We start from the raw sequence: 22,583 nt of genomic DNA, 5'->3' as shown, positions 1-22,583 counted from the left end.
CTGTCTCTCTTAAATTGTTAAATCCAACAAAGTGTTTTTCTTTATTCTCAGGGTTTCTGGCAGGAATCTCCATGATGTTTTATAAAAGCACCACAATCTCCATGTACCTGGCATCCAAACTGGTAGAGGTGAGCCCCCCCAGTCACACAGCTGAGAATATAGCCTATAAAAATATTCAGCTCTTCTCAGACTGTAATATGTGTGTGCAGTGTAAGTGCCGGTTCACATTTCTGCAATGCAGGAGCGCTGCGAATATACAGCCTGTTCCCGCATTCCATCCGCACCCCGGGCAGTTCACGCTGCCATATGCGATATGCTGGGGGTGTCAATTAAAAGTTAACGACACCCCCAGATCAGATCGCAGTGCGATCTGGAAGTTTGCACAGAATTGGATCGCACTAGTGAGAACCACCATGCGATCCAATTCTGTTGTGGACCAAAAAAAGGGTCCTGTGCGTGTTTGGTGCGATTGCGGTGCGAATTCAGCCATACAAACTGTATGGCTGAATTTGCACCGCACAGAGATGGCATGTAATTTTAGGAGCAGTGCGCTCCGAATTACATGCAATCTCTGTCATTGCAGAAATGTGAACCGACACTTAATGAGTAATGAAGTGACAGATATCAGCACTGATAAATGGGTGATTTGTTTTAATTAACTCAAAAGACAGTTTTATATGTGCAGCTGGCACATGCTCCCTTCATATTTTCTGAGCGAAGGATCGTAGAGGAAAGATGCATACAATTATAAATAGGGTAAAAACTAAAAAAGGGAAATGGTGTGGTTGAATGGAAAAGCGTGCCCGTCTCTGTAGGGAAAACAACATGCTTTGAAGGAGCCTGCTTGTTATATTTTTTTCATTTTTGCTATGAGAGTTTAGGGTATTTTTATATACCCCTAGTTCTAAATCATCTGATCATTAGTGCAGTTATAGGGAAGCTTTGTTACCAAATGCTGCATTTTGCATTCTAATACATGGGTGCAGGGAATAACATTTGAATTGCTGTTGCTGAACATGACTAGATGTCAAAAAGGAAGCTTGGATCCAAAAGTCAAGCAAAGCGAGTCATATACATCCTCAGAACGCTCATATACAATACTCAAAGCATATAAAAATCCACAGACTTTTAAATTTGGATTAAAACATGCTTTAAATGCAGGTCAAATGCAGAGGAACAATGGGATGGTATTCAAGCCCTTCAAACAAACATTCAAGAGCAGATATTATCATGTTCCTTTGGAGTGGGTCAGGTTGCAGTCTCCTCCATGCTAGCTAAAGTGATTGTATAACAGAAAAAAATATATATATTTTGGAGGGGGGGATTGTGGATGGAGTAGATAAGGGTTAAAATACCTGGGGTTTTTTTGGTGGTCCATGTCCTCTTGCGGTGATTACCCTTCACTTGTCCTGGAGAGGCAACAGTAAGCGAGATAAAATCTCTACAAAGTGAAGGGAATTCTGTCTTAGACCTTTGTCACCAAGTGTCCTCGTTGGAAGATTTCATCTCTATTCCTGTTATGGTGACAACTATAGTTTTGGATTTTCTTTTACAATAGAATTTATTAATATTCATGTCAGCAATTAGGTGGTTACATTGCATAATAAGAAAACATAAAGCAAAAAAATAAAAATAACTTGTAGTAAAAAGGAAACGTATGCAGTAGTAGTATGCAGGTCCCGAGTGTGACCTCCCAGGTAACAAAGAAAAGGAGGAAGTCATAGTTTTGGATTTTCCAAAACTTTGTCTCCTGGCAGTGGTCATCAGGACAAATAAAGAGGACGAATCTCCCTAATGGAAAAAACAAGCGGCCACAAAAACCTATTGTGCAGGAAGGGAAGGATTATTCCACTTGTATTGGATCCAGGGAATGTGTCTGTTCAGAACTGTTCTGTAAAAAAATCCAGCGTGTTTAATGGTTCTGAAGGACATCATCACTGCGTGAAAAGAGAACTTTCCAGACTTAAGTGGGGTTACACACTATTATAAAATCGTGCGAATGATTGTCCGATTTTCCTCCTTGTTTCACAGCAAATCGAAACTGAGGAACGAAAATGCGTACATAAATTCTGGTACGAAAAAGTTTTTTTTTTTTTGTTTTTGTTTCTGATCATGCGCAGTCTTTCTTATATAATTTTCTTGTACGAAAATCCTACAAAAATGCTACACATTAAACGAAAATCATTTGTTTTGTTCCCGTACAAGGAAAATGTTGGAGTTTTCATACGAAAAGTCTGAATCGGCTGTTCAAAGAGCTGTGTACAGATTATACGTAAATCGCATTGAAAGTTCTTTAGACGAATATTCTTGCCCGATTTTCTTATAGTGTGTACGAACCTTAGGGGAATGGGGGGAAAAACCTGAAAGGTAAGCAGAGTATCTATCGGGAAGGAAAAAAAAGGTAGCCTGCTTCAGAACATTCTCTTTAGCCCTTTTAAGCCCTAAAGAAAACGGTCCTTCAGAAACCCTGGAAATGCATTCTGAATTAAAATATTCCCTCGAAATGTTACTATTGGCTAAATTAAAAATAATTTTTGACTATATATGCATAACATTTTTGACTATTAAATGCTAGCAAGACTTGGTTGCTCCCCCTCCCTCCCCCAAAAAAAAAAAAAATCAGCAGCCTTAAGAAATGCATTTTGCTCCATTTATTTTATTTTTATTTTTTTTTGTAGATAATGTACTTCAAAGGAATTGAATCTGGGAGGTGTCCATACTTCCCCCATGCAGATAGTGTCATCTATGCAGTGTCTACAGCTATCTGCTTCCATGCAGTAAGTACTTAAGAGAAATCTACTTTCATATTACATGTTTTGTATTGTTTTAAGATATCTGGTTAACCGAAATAATATTAATGCAAGACAAAAAGTTAACACAGTTATTACAAGCCAGTTAAGCACCCGGACTCTACTGTACTATGAAGCCATGCTGTTGTCATAGATGCAGCATTCAGATTAGCATTGTCCTGCTGAAATATGCAAGGCCTTCCCTGAAAAAGACATCATCTGGATGGGAGCATATGCTGCTCTGAAACCCAGATATATATTTCAGCATTTATGATGCCTTTCCAGATGTGTAAGCTGCCCATTCCATACGCACTCATGCACTGCCATACCATCAGAGATGTAGGCTTTTGAATTGAGCGGTGATAACAAGCTGGAAGATCCCTCTCCTTTTATGCTTGTTCTGAAATCGTTTAACAATTTTTAGACACAGCTTTTCACAGATTGGTGAAGCTCTGCCTATCTTTACTTCTGAGACACTCTGACTCTCTAAGATGCCCTTTTTACAACCAATCATGTTACTGAACTGTTGCCAATTAACCTAATTTGTTGCAAAATGTTCTTCCAGTTCATACCACTCTCTCTCTCTTTCCTTCATCTCTCTATCTCTATTTTCCTTCTCTCTCTCCTTTTCCTTCTTTCTTGTTTTCCTTCTCTCCCTCTCTTTTTCCTCGTCTCTCTTTCCTTCTTTCTCTTTTTCCTTCTCTCTCTCTTTTTCCTTCTCTCTCTTTTTCCTCGTCTCTCTCTTTTTCCTTCTCCCGTCTCTTTTTCCTCATCTCTCTTTCCTTCTCTCTCTCTCTTTTTCCTTCTCTCTCTCTTTTTCCTCGTCTCTCTCTTTTTCCTCGTCTCTCTCGCTTTTTCCTTCTCCCCTCTCTTTTTCCTCATCTCTCTTTCCTTCTCTCTCTCTCTCTCTCTCTCTTTTTCCTTCTCTCTCTCTCTTTCCTTCTCTCTCTCTTTCCTTCTCTCTCTCTCTCTTTTTCCTTCTCTCTCTCTCTCTCTCTCTCCTTTTTCCTTCTCTCTCTCTCTTTTTCCTTCTCTCTCTCTCTTTTTCCTTCTCTCTCTCTCCTTTTTCCTTCTCTCTCCCTTTTTCCTTCTCTCTCTCTTTTTCCTTCTCTCTCTCTCTCTCCTTTTTCCTTCTCTCTCTCTCTCTCCTTTTTCCTTCTCTCTCTCCTTTTTCCTTCTCTCTCTCCTTTTTCCTTCTCTCTCTCCTTTTTCCTTCTCTCTCTCTTTTTCCTTCTCTCTCTCTTTTTCCTTCTCTCTCTCTTTTTCCTTCTCTCTCTCTTTTTCCTTCTCTCTCTTTTTCCTCATCTCTCTCTCTTTTTCCTCATCTCTCTCTCTTTTTCCTCATCTCTCTTTCTCCTCATCTCTCTTTCCTTCTCTCTCTCTCTCTTTCCTTCTTTCTTGTTTTCCTTCTCTCCCTCTCCTTTTCCTCGTCTCTCTTTCCTTCTTTCTCTTTTTCCTTCTCTCTCTCTTTTTCCTTCTCTCTCTTTTTCCTCGTCTCTCTCTCTTTTTCCTTCTCCCATCTCTTTTTCCTCATCTCTCTTTCCTTCTCTCTCTCTCTTTTTCCTCGTCTCTCTCTTTTTCCTCGTCTCTCTCTCTTTTTCCTTCTCCCCTCTCTTTTTCCTCATCTCTCTTTCCTTCTCTCTCTCTCTCTCTCTCTCTCTCTCTCTCTCTTTTTCCTTCTCTCTCTCTTTTTCCTTCTCTCTCTCTTTTTCCTTCTCTCTCTCTTTTTCCTTCTCTCTCTCTCTTTCCTTCTCTCTCTCTCTCTTTTTCCTTCTCTCTCTCTCTTTTTCCTTCTCTCTCTCTCTTTTTCCTTTTTCCTTCTCTCTCTTTTTCCTTCTCTCTCTCTTTTTCCTTCTCTCTCTCTCTCTCTCTCTCTCTCCTTTTTCCTTCTCTCTCTCTTTTTCCTTCTCGCTCTCTTTTTCCTTCTCTCTCTCTTTTTCCTTCTCTCTCTCTTTCTCCCTCTTTCTCTTGTCCTTCTCTCCCTCTTTCTCTTGTCCTTCTCTCCCTCTCTCTTGTCCTTCTCTCCCTTTTACCTCCCTCTCCTCTCTCTCTTTTGTTACTGAACTGTTGCAAATTAACCTAATTTGTTGCAGTATTTCGTACCACTTTACTTTGCCAGCTTTTTGTTGCCCTGTCCCAACTTTTTTGAGACCCGTTAATGCCATCAATTTCAAAATCAACTAGTTTTTTTTCTTAACCACTTGCTGACCCACCACAGTACATATGATAGAGCACTACTTGTTTAATAAATGTATTTATTTCTGTGAATTTACTTTAATGTTAGTTTTATGGAGTATTTACCAGGCATTTGATATTTTTGTGGTGAGTATCGCATAAACTGATAGTAATTAATTCTTTCTCTTTTGTTCATTGACAGACACAGCTCCTGATATTCATAACCCAATGGTTCTGAATACCAGGAGCTGTGTCCGCCAGTGAACATCAGAGAAATGGATTTTACGGTAAGTCAAAAATCCACTTTTTTCATTATCGTATTGATTTTTGGATTAAATGAATCACGTGATCCAAATACCTCACACTAAATCCTTTAGTGAATTGAGCCCATAATGTCCAATAGATGTATGGAGCATACAGATTGTTCATAGATATAAGATGGTCCTGTAGCACCCTCTAGTGGTTGAATTATAGATGACATGAATTAATTTCTGTATTTTTATGTATTTTAGGCTGTGTTGGAAGTTCAGAATTTAAGGCCTTCTTATTGGAAGTTTCTATTAAGACTAACAAAGGGCAGGTAGGTTTTTTATGTAAATCTGCTGTGAGCATTGTATTTTCACACATTTGCAGTGCATTTGGTGTTATTCTGGGCATATTTGTAGCAATCAAGTGTAAGGAGTATTAATGATAAACAAAAGTTGAATCTTTCAGACATCACTTCCACTAAATTGATCAAAATCTTTTTTATCCTAATGAGGGCTTATGAAAAATGTATTTGAATTAAAAAAAACTTCACCTTGTGCAGATCAGTTTTGTCATAATAGATTGTTCAAAGGAACCAGATCCAGGATTCATCATTTGTCTTTACGTGTATGGCTTTGTAGTTAAAGCAAATCACTACTTAAATGCCACCTTTCCTGGAGGAGGTGCTGCTCTAAGCTCCTTTCACTGCTGGTCTACATAAGTTGCTATGTGATTTCTAGTAAACGAGAGGATCAAAGTCCAGTAACAGAGATCATTTGACCAGATAACTAGGTCAGACCTATGACCAGCACTGAAGTGAGCCAAAAACAGTATTTTCTCCAGGAAAGTTAAGTATATTAGCATTTTTTTAGCCTTTACCATACCTGCAAAACTTTATACACAGATTTACATTTACATTTTTAGTATAGGTACATTCTAAACTGCAAAGCATATTCAGCAAATCCTCCTGTAGAAGGAAATATCCCATTTGTCTTTGTGTCTATTTTGACTTTCAGGCTCCATATACTTAATTTTCTGATCACTGCATTATTTGCATAGCTAGTAATCGATAGTCACATTCCACTGGACTTTTGTAATATTAAATATGTTTTGTCATACATCCAAGCCACTTCTTCAGTTCCAGCGAGTGTTAGAAATCTACCCCAGCATGTATACCCACACATGTATCACCAGCACCTTAATCCAATCACCAGCCTGTGTCAAGACAGATGTTGATTGTCCAAGAACAAGATGAGATGTGTGAAAGTTGTGGAACCATCCTGTTCTAGTTGCATTGTTCCAGCATTTACTGGTTAGGACTCGTTTTTCTACAACTTAAATCGGTTGTAAAGGCAAAAGGTTTTTTACCTTACTCCATTCTGTACATGCTGCTCCCCCCACAGCACCCCCTAAATACTTACCTGACCCTGATCTCTGTCCAGCCAAGTGCACAGGAGCCAAGGCTCTCTCGCTCCTCATCGTCTCAGATAAAGCTGAAGGAGCCATTGTCTCCGCTGCTGTCAATCAAACCTAGTGACAAGGGGGTGGGACTGTGCCCCGCTCTGTGTGTCTTATGGACACACAGAGTAAGGCTCGGAGCGAGCACGCACGAGTGCCCCCATAGCAAGCGGCTATGGAGGACCCAAGAAAAAGAGGACGGGGCTGCTCTTTGCAACACCATTACACAGAAGCAGGTAAGTATAACATGTTTATTTTTTTCTCTATCGTTCATCGACAGACGCAGCTCTGCTTAATCATAGACTATAGGGTTAGGCTCCTCCCTCTAGGGATAGGCACTAGTCAAAAAAAATGTGTCCACGCCTATGGGGGCTGTCCCAGCAGGCATAACCCCTCAGGCTCTGCTATACTCAAACATTTTGTTCTGCCTAGTGACAGGTATAGGACCTAGCTCCCTGCTGGGGGTTCAGTCTTAGCTGTAACAGGGAAAGTTTTGTGATTATTTTTTAATTCGTTCCTGAGGACCAAGATCCAGAGGAGCTACAAGCAACAGCCGGCTGGTATTCGCACTGGATAATCTAGGTCCTTAAGGTCTCCCAGCCTGGCCAGCGGGTGTGAGCAGGTTATAGTCCAGAACTAGGCCTCGCCACGACAGTGCTTCGATGGATGGGGACGAGCCTGCGAGTGGATCATCTCGCCGGGACGCAACCTCCCTTTGGCTAACAGGACCCCATTCCCGGGTGGGAAGTGATCTGTTCCGGAGTGGCGCTCGCCTTGTACCATGGTATGGTGAGTAAAATGTCCCCCCAAAACCCCTGGAGCTCGCAGGGCAGGCGCGGGCCCCTCCCTGGCATGGTCGGACCTTAGGGGCTTCCTCGGTTCCCTAGTACCCCGGAAGCCTAATCTGGCGTACCCCTTGCTTCTCCCTCCCCCAGTAGGTTTCACATGGGGGGGGTGGTAATAAAACGGCCATATTCAGGGCTTATTAGAGAGGGATGGATCGTCTGGGGGCAGGGGGGTCCTTGCATGGGGAACCTTGGTTGTCTTTGTTCTGGGACCCCTGTTGGGGGTTCCGGAGATCGCATGGCGTGCCATGGGCGCCGCTATTTTGCTGTGGTTCATGATCTCTGTGTTCCCATTAGTTTGTATGGGCAGCCAGTTTCCAGGATTCCCCATTGAAAATGTATAGCGGCCATTTTCTTGTGGTCCAGGGGCAGGACTGACATGCAGCATGTTTTTTTTTCTATGCTTGAGGCAGAGTTGCTTCCTCTTCCTGCACTTCTGTGTTACTTTTGTTATGACACTTATTGGGACTGCACGTTTTATCTGGGCTCTGGTAACATTCTGGGGGTCCCCTGTAGGCTTTTCCTCTCCTGCTCTGCTATATTTATACATTGCTTAGGGTTTGGGGGGCTGCAGTAATAATGGGGAGAACGCATGTTTTGCGGTCTTAAAGGGACATTGCACAAAAAAAAATTCTTTGCCAATGGAGTCCCAGGAGAACGTGCTCTGGTGGAAAATTTGATAGTTTCTGTGCGGGGAAACTCTTAAAATGACTGATGAACCCACAGCGTCAGGTACGCAGGTTTCTTTTGGCTCCCGCAAACATCGTAAATCGGGTAAAGTATTCCCTTGTCCTGACTTGTTTCATTCTATTGTGGATGAATAATGGCGACGCATTAAGCACATGCCGGTGGTACCTAAGCATTTTGCATGCGTTATCCCTTTTGCGGAGGCGGTGGATACCAATCTACGCTGGACTCCAGGGGTTTCTTCGCTTTATGGTAGCGGAGCAGCATTATCAATTTTTTGGTCTCGCCTCCACTCCCAGGGTGTTTACCAAGGTTCTAGCTCCGGTGTTAGCATTGCTGCGCTGGAGGGGGATTGCGGTACTGGGATACCTGGGCGAATTCCTGTTGAGAGCGGACTCTCATTTGGTTCTGTTGGAGAATCTGGGGGTCACTATCTGAACTCTAGTTTGGTTGGAACAATTTCAAAAAATCCACGTTGACTCCTGTCCTGAGACTGCCTTACATTCTTTGGATGTGGTCCGGGCTATCAGGGTTTACTTAGAGTCCTTCAAAAAATCGAACGCTCTTTTTGCCCTTACGGATAGGCCTCGTAAAGGGACTGGCTGCGTCAACAGCGACCATTTCCAGATGAATCAGACAGATGGTGGTACAGGCCTATTCATTGAAGGGGCAGGTTCCTCCTTTTCCAGTGAAGGCGCATTCTACTAGAGCGCTGAGTGCCTCTTGAGCTTTTTGCCATCAGGCGTCAGTGCTACAAGTTTGTAAGGCGGCAACTTGGTTGGCTGTGCATACGTTCACTAAATTCTACAAGGTAAATGTGTTGGTATTAGCGGATGCTTCTTTTGGCTGCAAGGTTTTGTAGGCTGCAGTTTAAGAGAGAACTCCTTTTTGCTTTTTTTGGTTTCTCTTTCAGGGTTTGTTGTTTCTGGGAGCTCCAGTTGTTCCTGGTTGAGCTCTGTTTACCTGGTTGGCTATGTTTTGCCATTGGGGCATTCAGGTTTTTTGTTCCTGTCTTGTTCCCACCCCTCATGCTTTTACTGCTTTAACCACTTGCCGACCGCCGCAAGTAGATATACTGCGGCGGTCAGCCCCTCACAGGCAAAGTGACGTATGGGTACGTCACTAGCTTGTGAGGCTCTGGGGAGCGAGCGCGCGCCGCCGGAGGCGCGCTCCCGCGCGGTCACAGACCCCCCCGCGCGTGTGACCGGCGGACCCGATGTCTGCCAGTCACTCTGCGATCGTCGCTGCAGAGGGAGAAAGTCAGGCGGCTAGTGTAAACAAGCCGCCTGTCATTCTCCCCTGTGTATGAATGGTGATCATACGGTTCTACTATGTAGGACCGTTGATCATTGTTCCTACAGCTCAAGCCACAGCCAATCACAGTTAGAATCACGCCCTTGGGGACACACACATCCCCTCCCTCTCAAATAAAGTTAACCCCTTCACTACCAGTGTATTTTTACAGTAACAGTGCATATGTATAGCACTGATTACTGCAGTAATGTCACTGGTAACCCCAAAGTGTCAAAAATGTCAGTCAAGGGTCCGATCTGTCCACCGCAATGTCGCAGTACCGCAAAAAAAATCGCAGATCGCCGCCATTACTCGTTAAAAAAAAAACAACAAAAATGACAATAAGCTTTCCTTTTGTTAGTAAACGCAATAACTTTTGCGCAAACCAATCAAAATACGCTTTTTGCAATATTTTTTTTCCCAACATATGTAGCAGAAAACAAATTGGCCGAAAATGTTAAAAAATTTAGATTTTTACATTTTTTTTGGGGGGGAATGTCATATAAAAAAATGTGAAAAATATTGTTATTTTTGCAAAATTGACGCTCTTTTTATGTTTATAGCCCGTGATCAAATACCACCAAAAGAAAGCTCTGTTTGTGGGAAAAAAGATGTCAAATTCGTTTAGGTACGACGTTGCACGACCGCGCAATTGTCCGTTAAAGTCACGCAGTGCCGAATCGCAAAATACCCCCTGGTCAGGAAGGGGGTAAAATCTTCCGGGGCTTAAGGGGTTAAGACATCCCTATAGTCTATGATTAGGCAGAGCTACGTATGTCGATGAACGATAGGGAAAACTGGATTTTTTGTAAGAACTTACCGTAGAATTATTTTCTCTGAAGTTCAACGACAGATGCAGCACCCGCCCCTCTACTTTTGAGTTAAAGGGTCTTTTTCTGACACTGCTTGCAACACAACTGTTTGAGTATAGCAGAGCCTGAGGGGTTATGCATGCTGGGACAGCCCCCATAGGCGTGGACATGTTTTTTTTCCGCCTAGTGCCTATCCCTAGAGGGAGGAGCCTAACCCTATAGTCTGTGATTAAGCAGAGCTGCGCCTGTCGATGAACTTCAGAGAAAAGGATTTTACGGTAAGTTCTTACAAAAATCCAGTTTTTTCTTTTAAAAACAAAAAACGAAGCTTTACAATCACTTTAAGGAAAAGGGACTTTTGAAGACAGGTGGATTTGGAAGAGACATGTAAGAGGCCATATAGATCAGACTGGAACAACTGGCATTAAACAGGGGTGTAGGCCTTTGACACCATCTGCCTTTCAAATAAAATGCAGTTTTAATGTCTCTATCCTTGATGACAATTCACACCTTTAGCCATGTAAATCAAACGATTAACACCTATGTAGACTTTGACACCAAAGGGTGCCATTATTTAACTAGTACAGGGTATTCACACTTGCCTTTCTTTTCTTGGACAATCAGCATCCATGGTGATTGGATTGAGGTGTCTGTGCTACATTTGTGGATATAAATGCTGGTGTATGTTCCACCCTGACCTCCATTAGAAGAAGAAGTGGTTTGGATATTTTATGAAACACTTTCAGCATTACAGAACAAGTCCAGTTGAATGTGCCTATCTACTGTTAGCTATACTATGACCTAGGCAAATGAGAGCCTTCATGAACATATATTATGTGGAGTGGCTCAGTGATGATAAAACATAAAAATTAATTCAAAAGGAGATTTCTTAAGAAAAGTAAACAGAAAGTTTCAGACAAAACTTTTTTAATTTTATCTAAAGTGGTTAAAGGTTAAAATCCCTGTGCAGTTTTTTTGGCCCATATCCTAGTGCTTCTGTATTTTTTTTTTTTTTATATATGTTATTGGGATACGACTAAGGCCTGGTTGACCCTTGGGCAGCTCTGCAAGCTGCGTTTTGTGTGGGCACAGTAGCCCATTCTTTTGAATGAGCTTTAATGCCTCCTGAAAAGGCTTTCCATTTATGAAATCCCAGCCGCATTGAAACGGCAAGTGCAGTGTGGTTCTTAGTGCATCTTCTGCGATTTTCTGCACAGGTGGTTGCTGCTGTGGGAACATGTGTGGACCCGCAGCAGGAACCATCCACACAAGTGTTAACCAAGCCTAAAAAGAAATTTAAACCCAGTGTGCTTTGAAAATGAAGTATTGGGAATTGGACTACACCCAATATTAAATGTTTAGTAAAATAAACATTTAATACAAATAATACACAGATGCGAAGCTTTTTTTAAAAAGATAGGCTAAATAAAAAAATTTAGGAAGAGACCTACTGCAAATGCTAAGCTTGTATACCCGGTGACCTCAAAGTTGTTCTGTTATGCTGTTTAGCACAGCGACACTGTTCACCCATCTCTCTGCCTGTTATATAGCGCAGCGGTATGTAACACACCAATAGCAAAGACATTTGGGTTGATTTACAAAAATTGGAGAATTCAAAATCTGGTGCAGCAGTGTATTGAAAGCAGTCAAAGTTTAATTGAACAAGCTGAAGTTAAAAGCTGATCGGCTACCGTGCACAGCTGCACCATATTTTGCACTCTCCAGATTTGATAAATCAACCCCATTGAGTGATAACATTTAATCATGGAAAGCTTATTTCTCTATCGCTCATTGACAGACGTAGTCTTCTTGATTCTCAAGAGCTGGGTTATGTTGTCTCCGCAGGAGTAGGACTAGGCAGAAAGACAAAACGTTCTGGCTCCACCTTAGGGGCAGTCCCTGAGGGTATATCCTCCCTCTCTCTGCTACAGGGAATCAGTTTTTTTCTGTCTAGTCAGGAGTAAGGACCTAAGTTCCTTGCTGGGATCTTTTGGTCCTGGCAAGACTTTTTTTCTTTAAGAAAAAGACATTTTTTAGGTAGTTTTCTCCAGTGTTTTTTTCCTGTGAGATCTTCAAGCAAAAATGCCGGACTGGGCGACACTTGTGGTCACCCCAGCCGGCCTACGAGCGCGCGCAGACCATGGCATTGCGCTTGGTCGGCCGCGACATATTCAAGTAAGTATGCGGGGCCGGGCGACGGGCTGGATGTTGAGATCCAGTGGTCACCCCGGTTTCTGCCTACGAGCGCGTGCAGACCAGAGCTCCGCGCTGGGTCGGCCGCGACGGAGTCCCAGTGAAGGGACTGACTTTGCGAGTTAAAAGTCTCGCTTGGACGCCAGGTACCAGAGAGTCGAGGCGTCCGGAGTGGTCCACAAACCCCCACCCCGGTGGAGAGGGTATTGTGAAGAGAGGGTGCCTGTCGGTTCGGTATGGTGAGTAAACGTTCCCTTTTTTCCTCGTTATGAGGCAGTATGTATTATGGGCCCCTCCATATATGGTCAGTATATATCTGATACTTACAAGTCCCCCTTGTAATACAGCATGTGTTTGTGGGAAGTGGACTTGGTTTAAGAGCTAACACTCTACCCAGCAGACTGTAACATTACAGCAGACATAGGAGGTATAATCCTACCTTATGTGTAGTGTATCTTCTGTAGATCCATATATCGCCTCTTAGCAGAGATGCAGGTGGATGTGCTGGGAAAACGATTTTGGCGGTCCGCCGCCATTTTGCCGTAGACCGAATGCATGTATGTCCTCAGGTCACGCCGGCCGCCATGTTTTTGGAGTCTTATGTCTCTTCTATGGGGGCGGCCATGTTTTGTGAGCCCAGCTACCTCGTGGAGAGCTGGGAACGCCGGAAGGCGTACACAGGGGGCGGAGCCACGCCTTCTACCCGGGAAAAAGCAAACAGCTCCTTCCAGTCTGTGTAAGACAGACGCTGACTGCAGTTGGTTGGAAACTGCACTGCATCGGTTGGTGAGCCTTGGGGGTCTCTCTCTCTCTCTGTGGGATCGAGAAGCAGGTACTCTGAGGGGCGCTATTGCGCTAGGGGGAGACACACAAAAAAAAAAAAAAAAGGGGTTTTTTTTTTTTGTTTTGCTGGCAAAGGTGTCCTGTATTAACATGGACCCTGCCACTCATGTATCTCCTCCGGATCCCCTCGAGGGGTCTGCGGGATCCTCCAGCACCCCATTGACAATTGAATCATTGTCAGCTATTATGGAAACTTTTGTGTCCCGGGTGGAAGTGGCTTGTCAGGGACAGGGCGCAAGAAAGCGACCCCCGCCTAACCCCTTATTATCTGAAACCTCGGACTCAGACTCTGAGCCTATTTCTGCAGTTGCAGGTACTTCATCTGGGATTGGTGTCTCGGGTCCTGTCTCTTCAGACAGTGAGGAGGATGTTTCGGCATCCGCCATAGCCCGAGAGGAAGCGTTGGTAAACGCACTCATTGTATCTGTTCAAGAGACCTTAAGGTTACAGGGTATTCCATCAGAAATAGCTGAAACTGAAATCCCTTTTGGGACTAAAAAATGCATCAAAGTGGCGAAGGTTTTTCCATTGCCCAAATGTTTTGGCAATCCAATCGAAGAAGAATGGCGTCTGCCAAAACGCACTTTTACTATTTCTAAACGCATTGACAGGCGTTATCCGTTTGAGGAAACCCTTATTAAGAAATGGACAGAACCACCTGTGGTGGATTCACCAATTGCTAGATTGAATAAAGCCACGGTTATTCCTTTAGAAGACGCTCCGTCTTTTAAAGATCCAGTGGATCGCAAGATAGAAGCTATGTCTCGCACCATGTTTTCCTTGATTGGATCAGCTTTCAGACCTATAATAGCTATTGGTCTGGTTTCGCAGGCTGTAACTGAATGGACCAAGTGGTTACGCCGGGACTTAGAAGAGGTCCCTCAGGCGGTATCAGATTTGTTGGAACAAATGATACAGGGGTTACAGTTTGTGTGTGATGCGGCGTTAGACGCCACTCCATTATTGGCGCGAGCATCAGTCTCAGCAGTGGTTCTCAGGCGTACACTGTGGCTAAAAGGTTGGTTAGCCGACCAAGGTTCCAAAAAAGCATTGGCTAATATCCCCTTTTCAGGAGAGCGTCTATTTGGAGCCAACTTAGATGAGATCATTAAAGATCTCACGGGTGGAAAGAGCACCTTTTTACCGCAAAATTTTAAAGGTAGAGGAACTCGTCAAAGACGAGGGCCTTCTTTTTCTGCTCACAAGAGGTTTTTTCGTCCCGCGGGTGAAAAAACGAAGTCCTCCAAAGCTCCTGCAGGAGGCGTCAGGGGTCGTTGGTCGGGCAAGCAAAAGCCCGCCCCCTCCAGACCTGAAGATAAACCATCCAAAGCCTGAAGGTGCGCCCCCACCCATAACTGGGGTGGGGGGACGTCTTCGCCGGTTCCCGGATCCATGGCTTTCCAGAATCCCGGACAAATGGGTTTGCGAAGTCATAAGGTCAGGGTACAAGATCGAGTTTCGATCTCTCCCACCGGCGCGATTCTTCCCTTCCAATATCCGACTATCCGCAGATCGTTTAGAAGATCTGCGGAGAGCAGTCACAGATTTACTACAACAAGGAGTGGTAGTCCACGTTCCTTGGACAGAACGGTTTCAAGGGTTTTATTCAAACCTGTTTACAATACCCAGGAAAGAGGGCAAAGTGCGTCCAATTCTGGACTTAAGAGCACTCAATTCTTTCGTCAACATAAGAAGATTCAGAATGGAGTCCATTCGCACGGTAGCAGCCTTCCTGCATCCAGGGGATGTCCTAGCGTCCATAGACATCAAGGACGCCTATCTTCACATTCCCATTTTCGCAGGACATCAGCGGTTTCTACGCTTTTCCGTAGAGGAGAACCACTATCAGTTTGTGGCGTTACCTTTCGGTCTCGCCACGGCTCCGCGGGTCTTCACAAAGGTGTTGGCCCCAATGTTGGCACTTCTGCGCCAAAGAGGTATATCGATCCTTGGTTACCTAGACGATCTTCTGCTTCATGCAGAGTCTCCTCAGACCTTGCTACAAAACATAGAAATTACTATGATTTCTTTACAGGAATTCGGGTGGCTGGTGAACCAGCAAAAGTCATTTCTGGTTCCCACCCAGAGGCTCGAATATCTGGGTCTAATTCTAGACACAGTCAGGACAAGAGTTTTTCTTCCGGTAGGGAAACTCCGAAAGATTCAATCAGCAGTCCAGTTGTTACTGTCCAACAGCTGGTCTTCCCTTCGGACTTGCATGAGGGTTCTGGGGTTGATGGTGGCTTCGTTCGAAGCAGTCCCATTTGCCCAGTCCCATACCCGAATTCTTCAGCAAGAGATTCTTCTCAGATGGAATCGGAATCCCTGGACAATCAGATCCGATTGAGCAAACAGACCAGAGAGTCTCTGGTCTGGTGGCTTCGGTCTCCGATGCTCAGCCAGGGAAAGTCATTTCTGCCAATATATTGGACGATAGTGACCACGGATGCCAGTCTATCCGGATGGGGAGGAATTCTCGATCACTTATCTGTCCAGGGACTTTGGTCCCCGGAAGAATCCAGGTTACCGATAAATGTATTGGAACTGAGAGCGATCAGACTTTGTCTGATTCACTGGACCGAGCAGCTCCAGGGCAGCCCGGTTCGGATCCAGTCGGACAATGCCACGGCCGTGGCTTATGTCAATCACCAGGGGGGCACCAAGAGTGTCCGAGCGGCCAAAGAAGTGGCTTGCATTCTTCGCTGGGCGGAACGATTTGTTCCAGCAATCTCTGCGGTGTTCATTCCGGGGGTGGAGAATTGGCAGGCAGATTATCTCAGCCGTCAGACCCTGGATCAGGGGGAATGGTCCCTCCATCCAGACGTTTTCCACCAGTTGTGCCTACGGGGGGGCACCCCGGATGTGGATCTGTTGGCATCACGATTCAACAGGAAAGTTCAGAGATTCGTGGCTCGCTCCCGCGATCCTCTAGCAGAAACCGCAGACGCACTGATCGCCCCGTGGGGGCAATACCAGCTAATATATGCCTTCCCTCCTCTCGCGTTACTGCCAAGACTTCTTCGCAGGATAGAGGAGGAAGGAATCCCAGTAATCCTGGTAGCTCCGGACTGGCCTCGTCGAGCTTGGTACGCCGACATGGTCAGACTGGTGGCGGACGTCCCGTGGAGACTTCCTCTCAGGGAGGATCTACTGTCTCAGGGACCGATCTTCCATCCTGCTTTACGATCGCTGGCTTTAACGGCCTGGCTATTGAGACCCAGGTGCTGAAGGACAAAGGTTTGTCAGCTTCAGTTATTCCTACTCTAGTTGAAGCAAGGAAAGCGACTTCCAGAAAGATTTATCATCGCACATGGAAGTCCTACATTGCATGGTGTGAACCTTTGGGGTTCCGTCCTCGGTCTTATTCGATTAGTCGAATATTGGCTTTTCTGCAACAAGGGGTTGAGCAGAAACTGGCCTTGAGTACTATCAAGGGTCAGGTCTCAGCATTAGCCATCTTCTTTCAGAAGCCTTTGGCTACTCATTCCTTGGTGCGGAACTTCATCCAGGGGGTGCGACATCTGGCTCCGCCAGTGCACGCGCCGTTACCCCCCTGGGATCTTAATTTAGTGTTGTCGGTTCTTCAGAAACCTCCCTTTGAAGATATTAGGGAGATTCCTCTACCCACGTTGTCCCAGAAGGTGGCCTTCTTGGTGGCTATTACTTCTGCACGCAGGGTGTCAGAACTGGCCGCATTATCTTGTCGTTCACCATATCTGGTGGTTCATAGAGATAAGGTGGTTCTTCGTCCGAATCCATCCTTCCTACCAAAAGTGGTTTCAGAATTTCATCTGAATGAAGAAATTGTATTACCTTCCCTGTGTCCTAAGCCCAGTCATCCTCGGGAGTTTGCTTTACACTCCTTGGATGTGGTCCGGGCGATCAGGGTATACTTGAATACGACAGACTCGTTTCGCAAGACGGATTCACTTTTTGTGATCCCAGATGGACCCAAAAAGGGGTTGCCTGCATCTGCCGCGACCATTTCCAGATGGATCAGACAGACGGTAGTACAGGCTTATTCTATTAAGGGTCGGGAGCCCCCGTTCCCTGTTAAGGCGCACTCCACTCGGGCACTTAGTGCGTCATGGGCCTTTCGCCATCAGGCGTCAGTGGTCCAGGTGTGCAAGGCGGCTACCTGGTCGTCGGTGCATACCTTTACTAAACATTATAAAGTTGATGTAATGGCATCGTCTGATGCCTCGTTTGGCCGCAAGGTTTTGCAGGCCGCAATTTGAGGAGACCAGTGGTCTACCTCGAGGGTTTTTTCCGTTGGAAAATTTTTCTTTAGTCTCATTCTTTGTTTATAATGAGCCTTTAAAACTTCTAGTTTGGCACCAGTTGGGCCTTCTAGATTGGATTTGATTTTGTCAATCCCACCCCTCATTTGTGGCACTGCTTCTGGATGTCCCAGCTCTTGAGAATCAAGAAGACTACGTCTGTCAATGAGCGATAGAGAAAAATGGATTTTTGTAAGATCTTAACGTAAAATCCTTTTCTCTTAAGCTCATTGACAGACGTAGTACCCGCCCCTCTATCATTGAGTTGGGTTGGGTTAAATTCTCTGTACTGCTTTAAAACAGAACTGATTCCCTGTAGCAGAGAGAGGGAGGATATACCCTCAGGGACTGCCCCTAAGGTGGAGCCAGAACGTTTTGTCTTTCTGCCTAGTCCTACTCCTGCGGAGACAACATAACCCAGCTCTTGAGAATCAAGAAGACTACGTCTGTCAATGAGCTTAAGAGAAAAGGATTTTACGGTAAGATCTTACAAAAATCCATTTTTTAGGGGTGTTTTTATTGGATTTTAAACTCCAAATGCATATTAGAGGAGTTTCTAGAAACACATCTATCTGGGACCCCAGAGTTTAAAGTGGTAATAAAGCCTAACTAACTATTCCTAAAATTGTTCCCTCCTCCTCCCTATCCTACAAGCCCTGTATAAAAAAAAAGGTCTGTTTACCTTTTTTTAATCTTTTCTGGTCATGAGATTCCACATCTACAGCTCCCCTTTGTAAGGGATCGCTCGACAACGGCTGCAAATTCAAAGAGCCATGATGTCACATGTAGGCTCCCATGACCCAGCTGTTGCTCCCTCCTCTCCATCATTGACACAGGGGAGGCGGAGCTGCAGTATATTATGACTAGACTGGAGCGGATCAAAAATTAAGTAAGTAAGATAAGTAAACAGATCATTTTATACAGGGTATGCAGGAAAGGTAGGAGGAGGGGGAAAGGGAAATTTCAATAACAGTTTGAGTTAGAATTACCTTTCACTTTAAAGTGGTTGTTAAGGCTGAAGATTTTTTACATTCTATGCACAAAGGTAAAACACCTTCCGTGTGCTCTTCCCCCCACACCCCCACCCCAAAAAAAAACTCACCTGAGCCCCCTCTTGATCCAACAATGTGCATGAGAATCTCAGTTGTCCTGGGACTCACTCTCCTCATTGGCTGATACAGCAGCGGGAGCTATTGGCTCCCACTACTGTCAATGAGGAGAGAGTGGGGTACAGGGCCGAGCCACTGCCCTATGTGTCTTATGGACACATCAAGCAGGGCTCAAGAGCGAGCACACACCAGTGTCCCCATAGCAAGCAACTTGCTAGGGGGGGCAATGGTCAAATGGGAGGAGCCAGGAGTGCTGGCGGGGCCCCAAAAAGAAGAAGATTGGGGCTGCTTTGTGCAAAAACCACTGCACAGAGCAGGTTCAGATTTTGTAGCCTCCTAAAAGGTTAGATATAGTGGTGCACCGAAATTTCGGCAACCAAAATTTTTGACCAAAAATGGGCCTATCCCATTTCGGCCGAAAACGTGTCATATATGCCTAAAATCATAGCTACCAACTGTCCCGTTTGTGACAGGACAGTCCCGCCAAATAGAACCTTGTCCTGGCTAACTTAGTCTGCCGAGATTTGTCCCAGCCAGTGGGGGAGGCTGGAGGGGGCCGTCTGACCTTTATTTTCCCGAACGGTGTCTCCCTGCTCCAGCCGCCATCTTCAGGCTCAGGATGGCCGGCGGGCGCACTGTAATTGGGCGAATATGGCGGGGGCTGGCCTGTGCCTGTCCAGTCAGGGCGTAGCGTGGGTGGCGCATGCGTGGGTGGCGGTTTCTTCTGGAGCCGGGCCCCACCCTCGCAGTCTCAGACCAGCACGCTCAGCCTCAGCGCACCAGCCGCCTGCTGCTCAGCTTCGGACCCGTCCGTGGACGTTCTTCCTCTTACTGCAAGTGAGTGCCGGCAGATAATTGTCACTAAAGGACCTGATGTATGCCAAAAGGGGGGACAGGGTATTTGAGGGCAAGAAAAGAATAGAAAGTTAACAAAGTTACAGAAGTAAGTGACTGCTAGAGGAAGAGTGCTGCTTATTAGAGAAGAGTGGGGAACAAAAGAGAGATATTGGAGAAAATGAGGGGATTCCTGGGATGCTAGAGAGGGACTGGTCTCAGCAGTGCCATAAAACAAAAATTCTGTCTGTATTCTCTCCCTGTTCCCTGTCTTTCTCTTCCAGACAGAATTTTTGTTTTATGGCACTGCTGAGACTAGTCCCTCTCTAGCATCCCAGGCATCCCCTCATTTTCTCCAATATCTCTGTTTTGTTCCCCAATGTACTAGAAAAAACTATTTTAAAATTATTTGGGGGAAAAAAGTCATTTTTGGTTTCGGTTTTCGGCCAAGGGCATCCTGAATTTTCAGTTTCTGTTTCGGCCCAGAATTTTCATTTCGGTGCATCCCTAGTTAGATACGAATAAGTTTAGTATATGTTGTTAATGTGACAATCTGACATGCTTATTCTGAATTTCTCTTGTTAGATTTATGGTAATGAACCGGAAAGCCTTGGATGTTTTTGGTTCTGAAGCCTCCAAGAACTTCAACAACTTCATCCCAAAACTGGACCCAAGATTTACTGTCGTTAAGCCAGAGTTACCGATTCAGTTCTCCTGAAATCTTGGGGTTTTTTCTTCTTTCCCATGAGAAAATGTGAAAATCAAGAGTCCCGATCACAATGGGTATCCAGAGAAAATAGAGAATGTGAGGGCTTGTGAGCTCCTGTTCAGTATTAACTAATTTTAGCTGACCAGTACAAAGATGACTTAATTCTCAGTGAAAATGAATTATTTGGTAGATTAAGAGGTAATCCTGATAAAGATCAAAGACAGAGGCACAAAGAAAATCTCTGTCATCTGGCCAACAAATTATTCCAAATAAGCAGAGTATTTCAAATCATGACCTGTAAATAATATAGATATATCTATAGCCTTGATCGCATTTAAAATGAACTAACACCATTTAAAGCATTGTATGATCCTCTGTGTAAGATATTAAGCAAAACTTCTGTAGGTGTAGGGAACATGTGCCTTTCAGTTACCTACCCCTGCTCTGCGGACCAACTCTTACCATGTCACATGTCAATCTCATCACCATTGTGAGCGTGCAGGCTGATGCTGGCTGGGTGATACGATTTTAAATTTTTTTTTTATCAGTTGTGGAGGACCCGTGTGCAGAGGGTTTGCCACTGGATGCTAAGCTTGTGGAGGGACCAGTCAAGGTAGGGGGTCCTTCAATGGTGTGTATAGGTATACAGTGGGCAAGGAGCACCATAATATAGAGGCTTGTATACAAGAAGAATCGCTTGGTTTATTATTCAGAATATTGGGGAAAACAGCCAACAAGCTTCGGGGGGGTTGAAAAACCCTCTTCTTCGGGGCTACGAATAATAAGTATTGTGCTGACTGTTTTAGCCATTCTCCAAATTGGCACTTGAAATGGTTTTTGGTGTTCTGATTCCTGGACGCAGGACAAACACCGTAAACCTGTGAAATTCATTGAATGTGTTTTTTTTTTCCCCAATTGTTTAACAAAAATAGTTTCTTCATGTATACAGGCCTTGGTGTTCTAGTTCTCCTCACCCACTGCATACCCATTCATGTGTTTATTTTGGAGTCTACATCTTAATGTGTCACAATGAGTATCATTCCGCCTAATAATGAACCATTTATTGGGTCATTGGCTCTAGAGGTGAGATCTCTGCACTTCTATTCCTATTTTAGTCCCCTTGTGTTGTGGTAGGGCTTATTCTCACTGCTAAATATTTCAGTCATACCTTATATTATAGAAAATGCAACCAAGTAGTCAGTCTCCTCCTTTATAGGAGGTAGCAGGGCTCCAAGGTGCAGTGAAATTGAATGAAAGCAGTCAGCTCTCCTCTAATCCCCACCCGATAAACAAAAGCACATATATAGTTGAACCCACCCTCATCTACCAAACACTGAACTGCTCTGTTTTGGCTGAAATAATCCTTTAAAGGCTTGATACGTTCAAAACTGAAATCTCACATTGCACATGAAGGCTGTTGGGCTTCGTAGGCTTCCTATATTTTTCTAAGACCCCAGTAGTGGTCAAACCTCTTGGTGCATTTTCAAATATAAAAACAAGGGGATAATTTAGCATGTACCAATAATGCCCCGCAGTAGGTAAAAACAGGAAATCAAACCTACAAAGGCTTTGCTGTCAGTCAACAAGTACCAGAAGGGTGGGTGAAATGACAGTTTTGGGTCAAGGGATTTGATTTTTAAAATGATTTACCATTTGCAAAACAATCATGATGTATTTGTTTTCTACGTAGTAACATTTTTTTTTTAAAATTAAGGAAGAGTTCCTTATGTAGCATGTACGTACATTTTGGGGATGTTATTTGAATGTAAGCAGCTTGCCTGGTTTTATAGACTATTCCTACTAATGAAAGAGTCTTACACAATCAGGTTTGCAGTAATCTGCAATCACTTCCGGACAGTTTTACCCAGTAAAATCTGACTGGGAATGACATCTAGAATCGTAAGCACAGAAAAGGACTATTTTGTCTATGTTTTAATCAAATGGTTCAAAGCAAACATAAGTTTAATGGCATCCCGGCAGCTTCATAAAACAGGAGGTGCAATCTAATTTGATAGAATTTTGCCAAGCATTAAAGAACTTAACAGACATCTAACCATTCCATATTGTCTAATGTGTTGCCAACTGCCCTGTACAAGGTTGCTTCCATGCCCCATCTTTTTTAGCATGGAGCCATGGCTAACTATTAATTACTTAGTCAGTAGATGGCTATTAAATATGCCAGGTCTTACTTGAGGTGAACATACATTACCTTTAGTGAAAACAGCATGCCCAAGCAATCAGTAGATCCAGAGATACAGGAAGCTGAAATTAAGCTATATGCATATTTTACTTTTGTGAGACTAGGCATTG

At 44.2% G+C, this 22,583-nt stretch overlaps 1 protein-coding gene across 1 annotated transcript in view; it reads left to right on the top strand.

Moving 5' to 3' along the window:
* Positions 1 to 20,771, top strand: part of TMEM135 (transmembrane protein 135) — a 612,430-nt gene extending 591,659 nt beyond the window's left edge. Inside the window, exons 12-15 of the mRNA XM_082245904.1 lie at positions 52 to 128; positions 2,679 to 2,777; positions 5,477 to 5,544; positions 20,150 to 20,771. Coding sequence (XP_082102030.1) covers positions 52 to 128; positions 2,679 to 2,777; positions 5,477 to 5,544; positions 20,150 to 20,282 — 377 coding nt within the window. The 3' untranslated portion in view covers positions 20,283 to 20,771. The remainder of the gene's footprint in view (positions 1 to 51; positions 129 to 2,678; positions 2,778 to 5,476; positions 5,545 to 20,149) is intronic.
* The last annotated feature ends 1,812 nt before the right edge of the window (positions 20,772 to 22,583 follow it).

The sequence above is a fragment of the Pelophylax lessonae genome (genome assembly GCF_965119305.1).
Source record: "Pelophylax lessonae genome assembly, chromosome: 2".
NCBI classification, from domain to species: domain Eukaryota; kingdom Metazoa; phylum Chordata; class Amphibia; order Anura; family Ranidae; genus Pelophylax; species Pelophylax lessonae.
The sequence above is the reverse complement of the archived record's forward strand: the minus strand, read 5'-3'. Positions and strand labels throughout refer to the sequence as shown.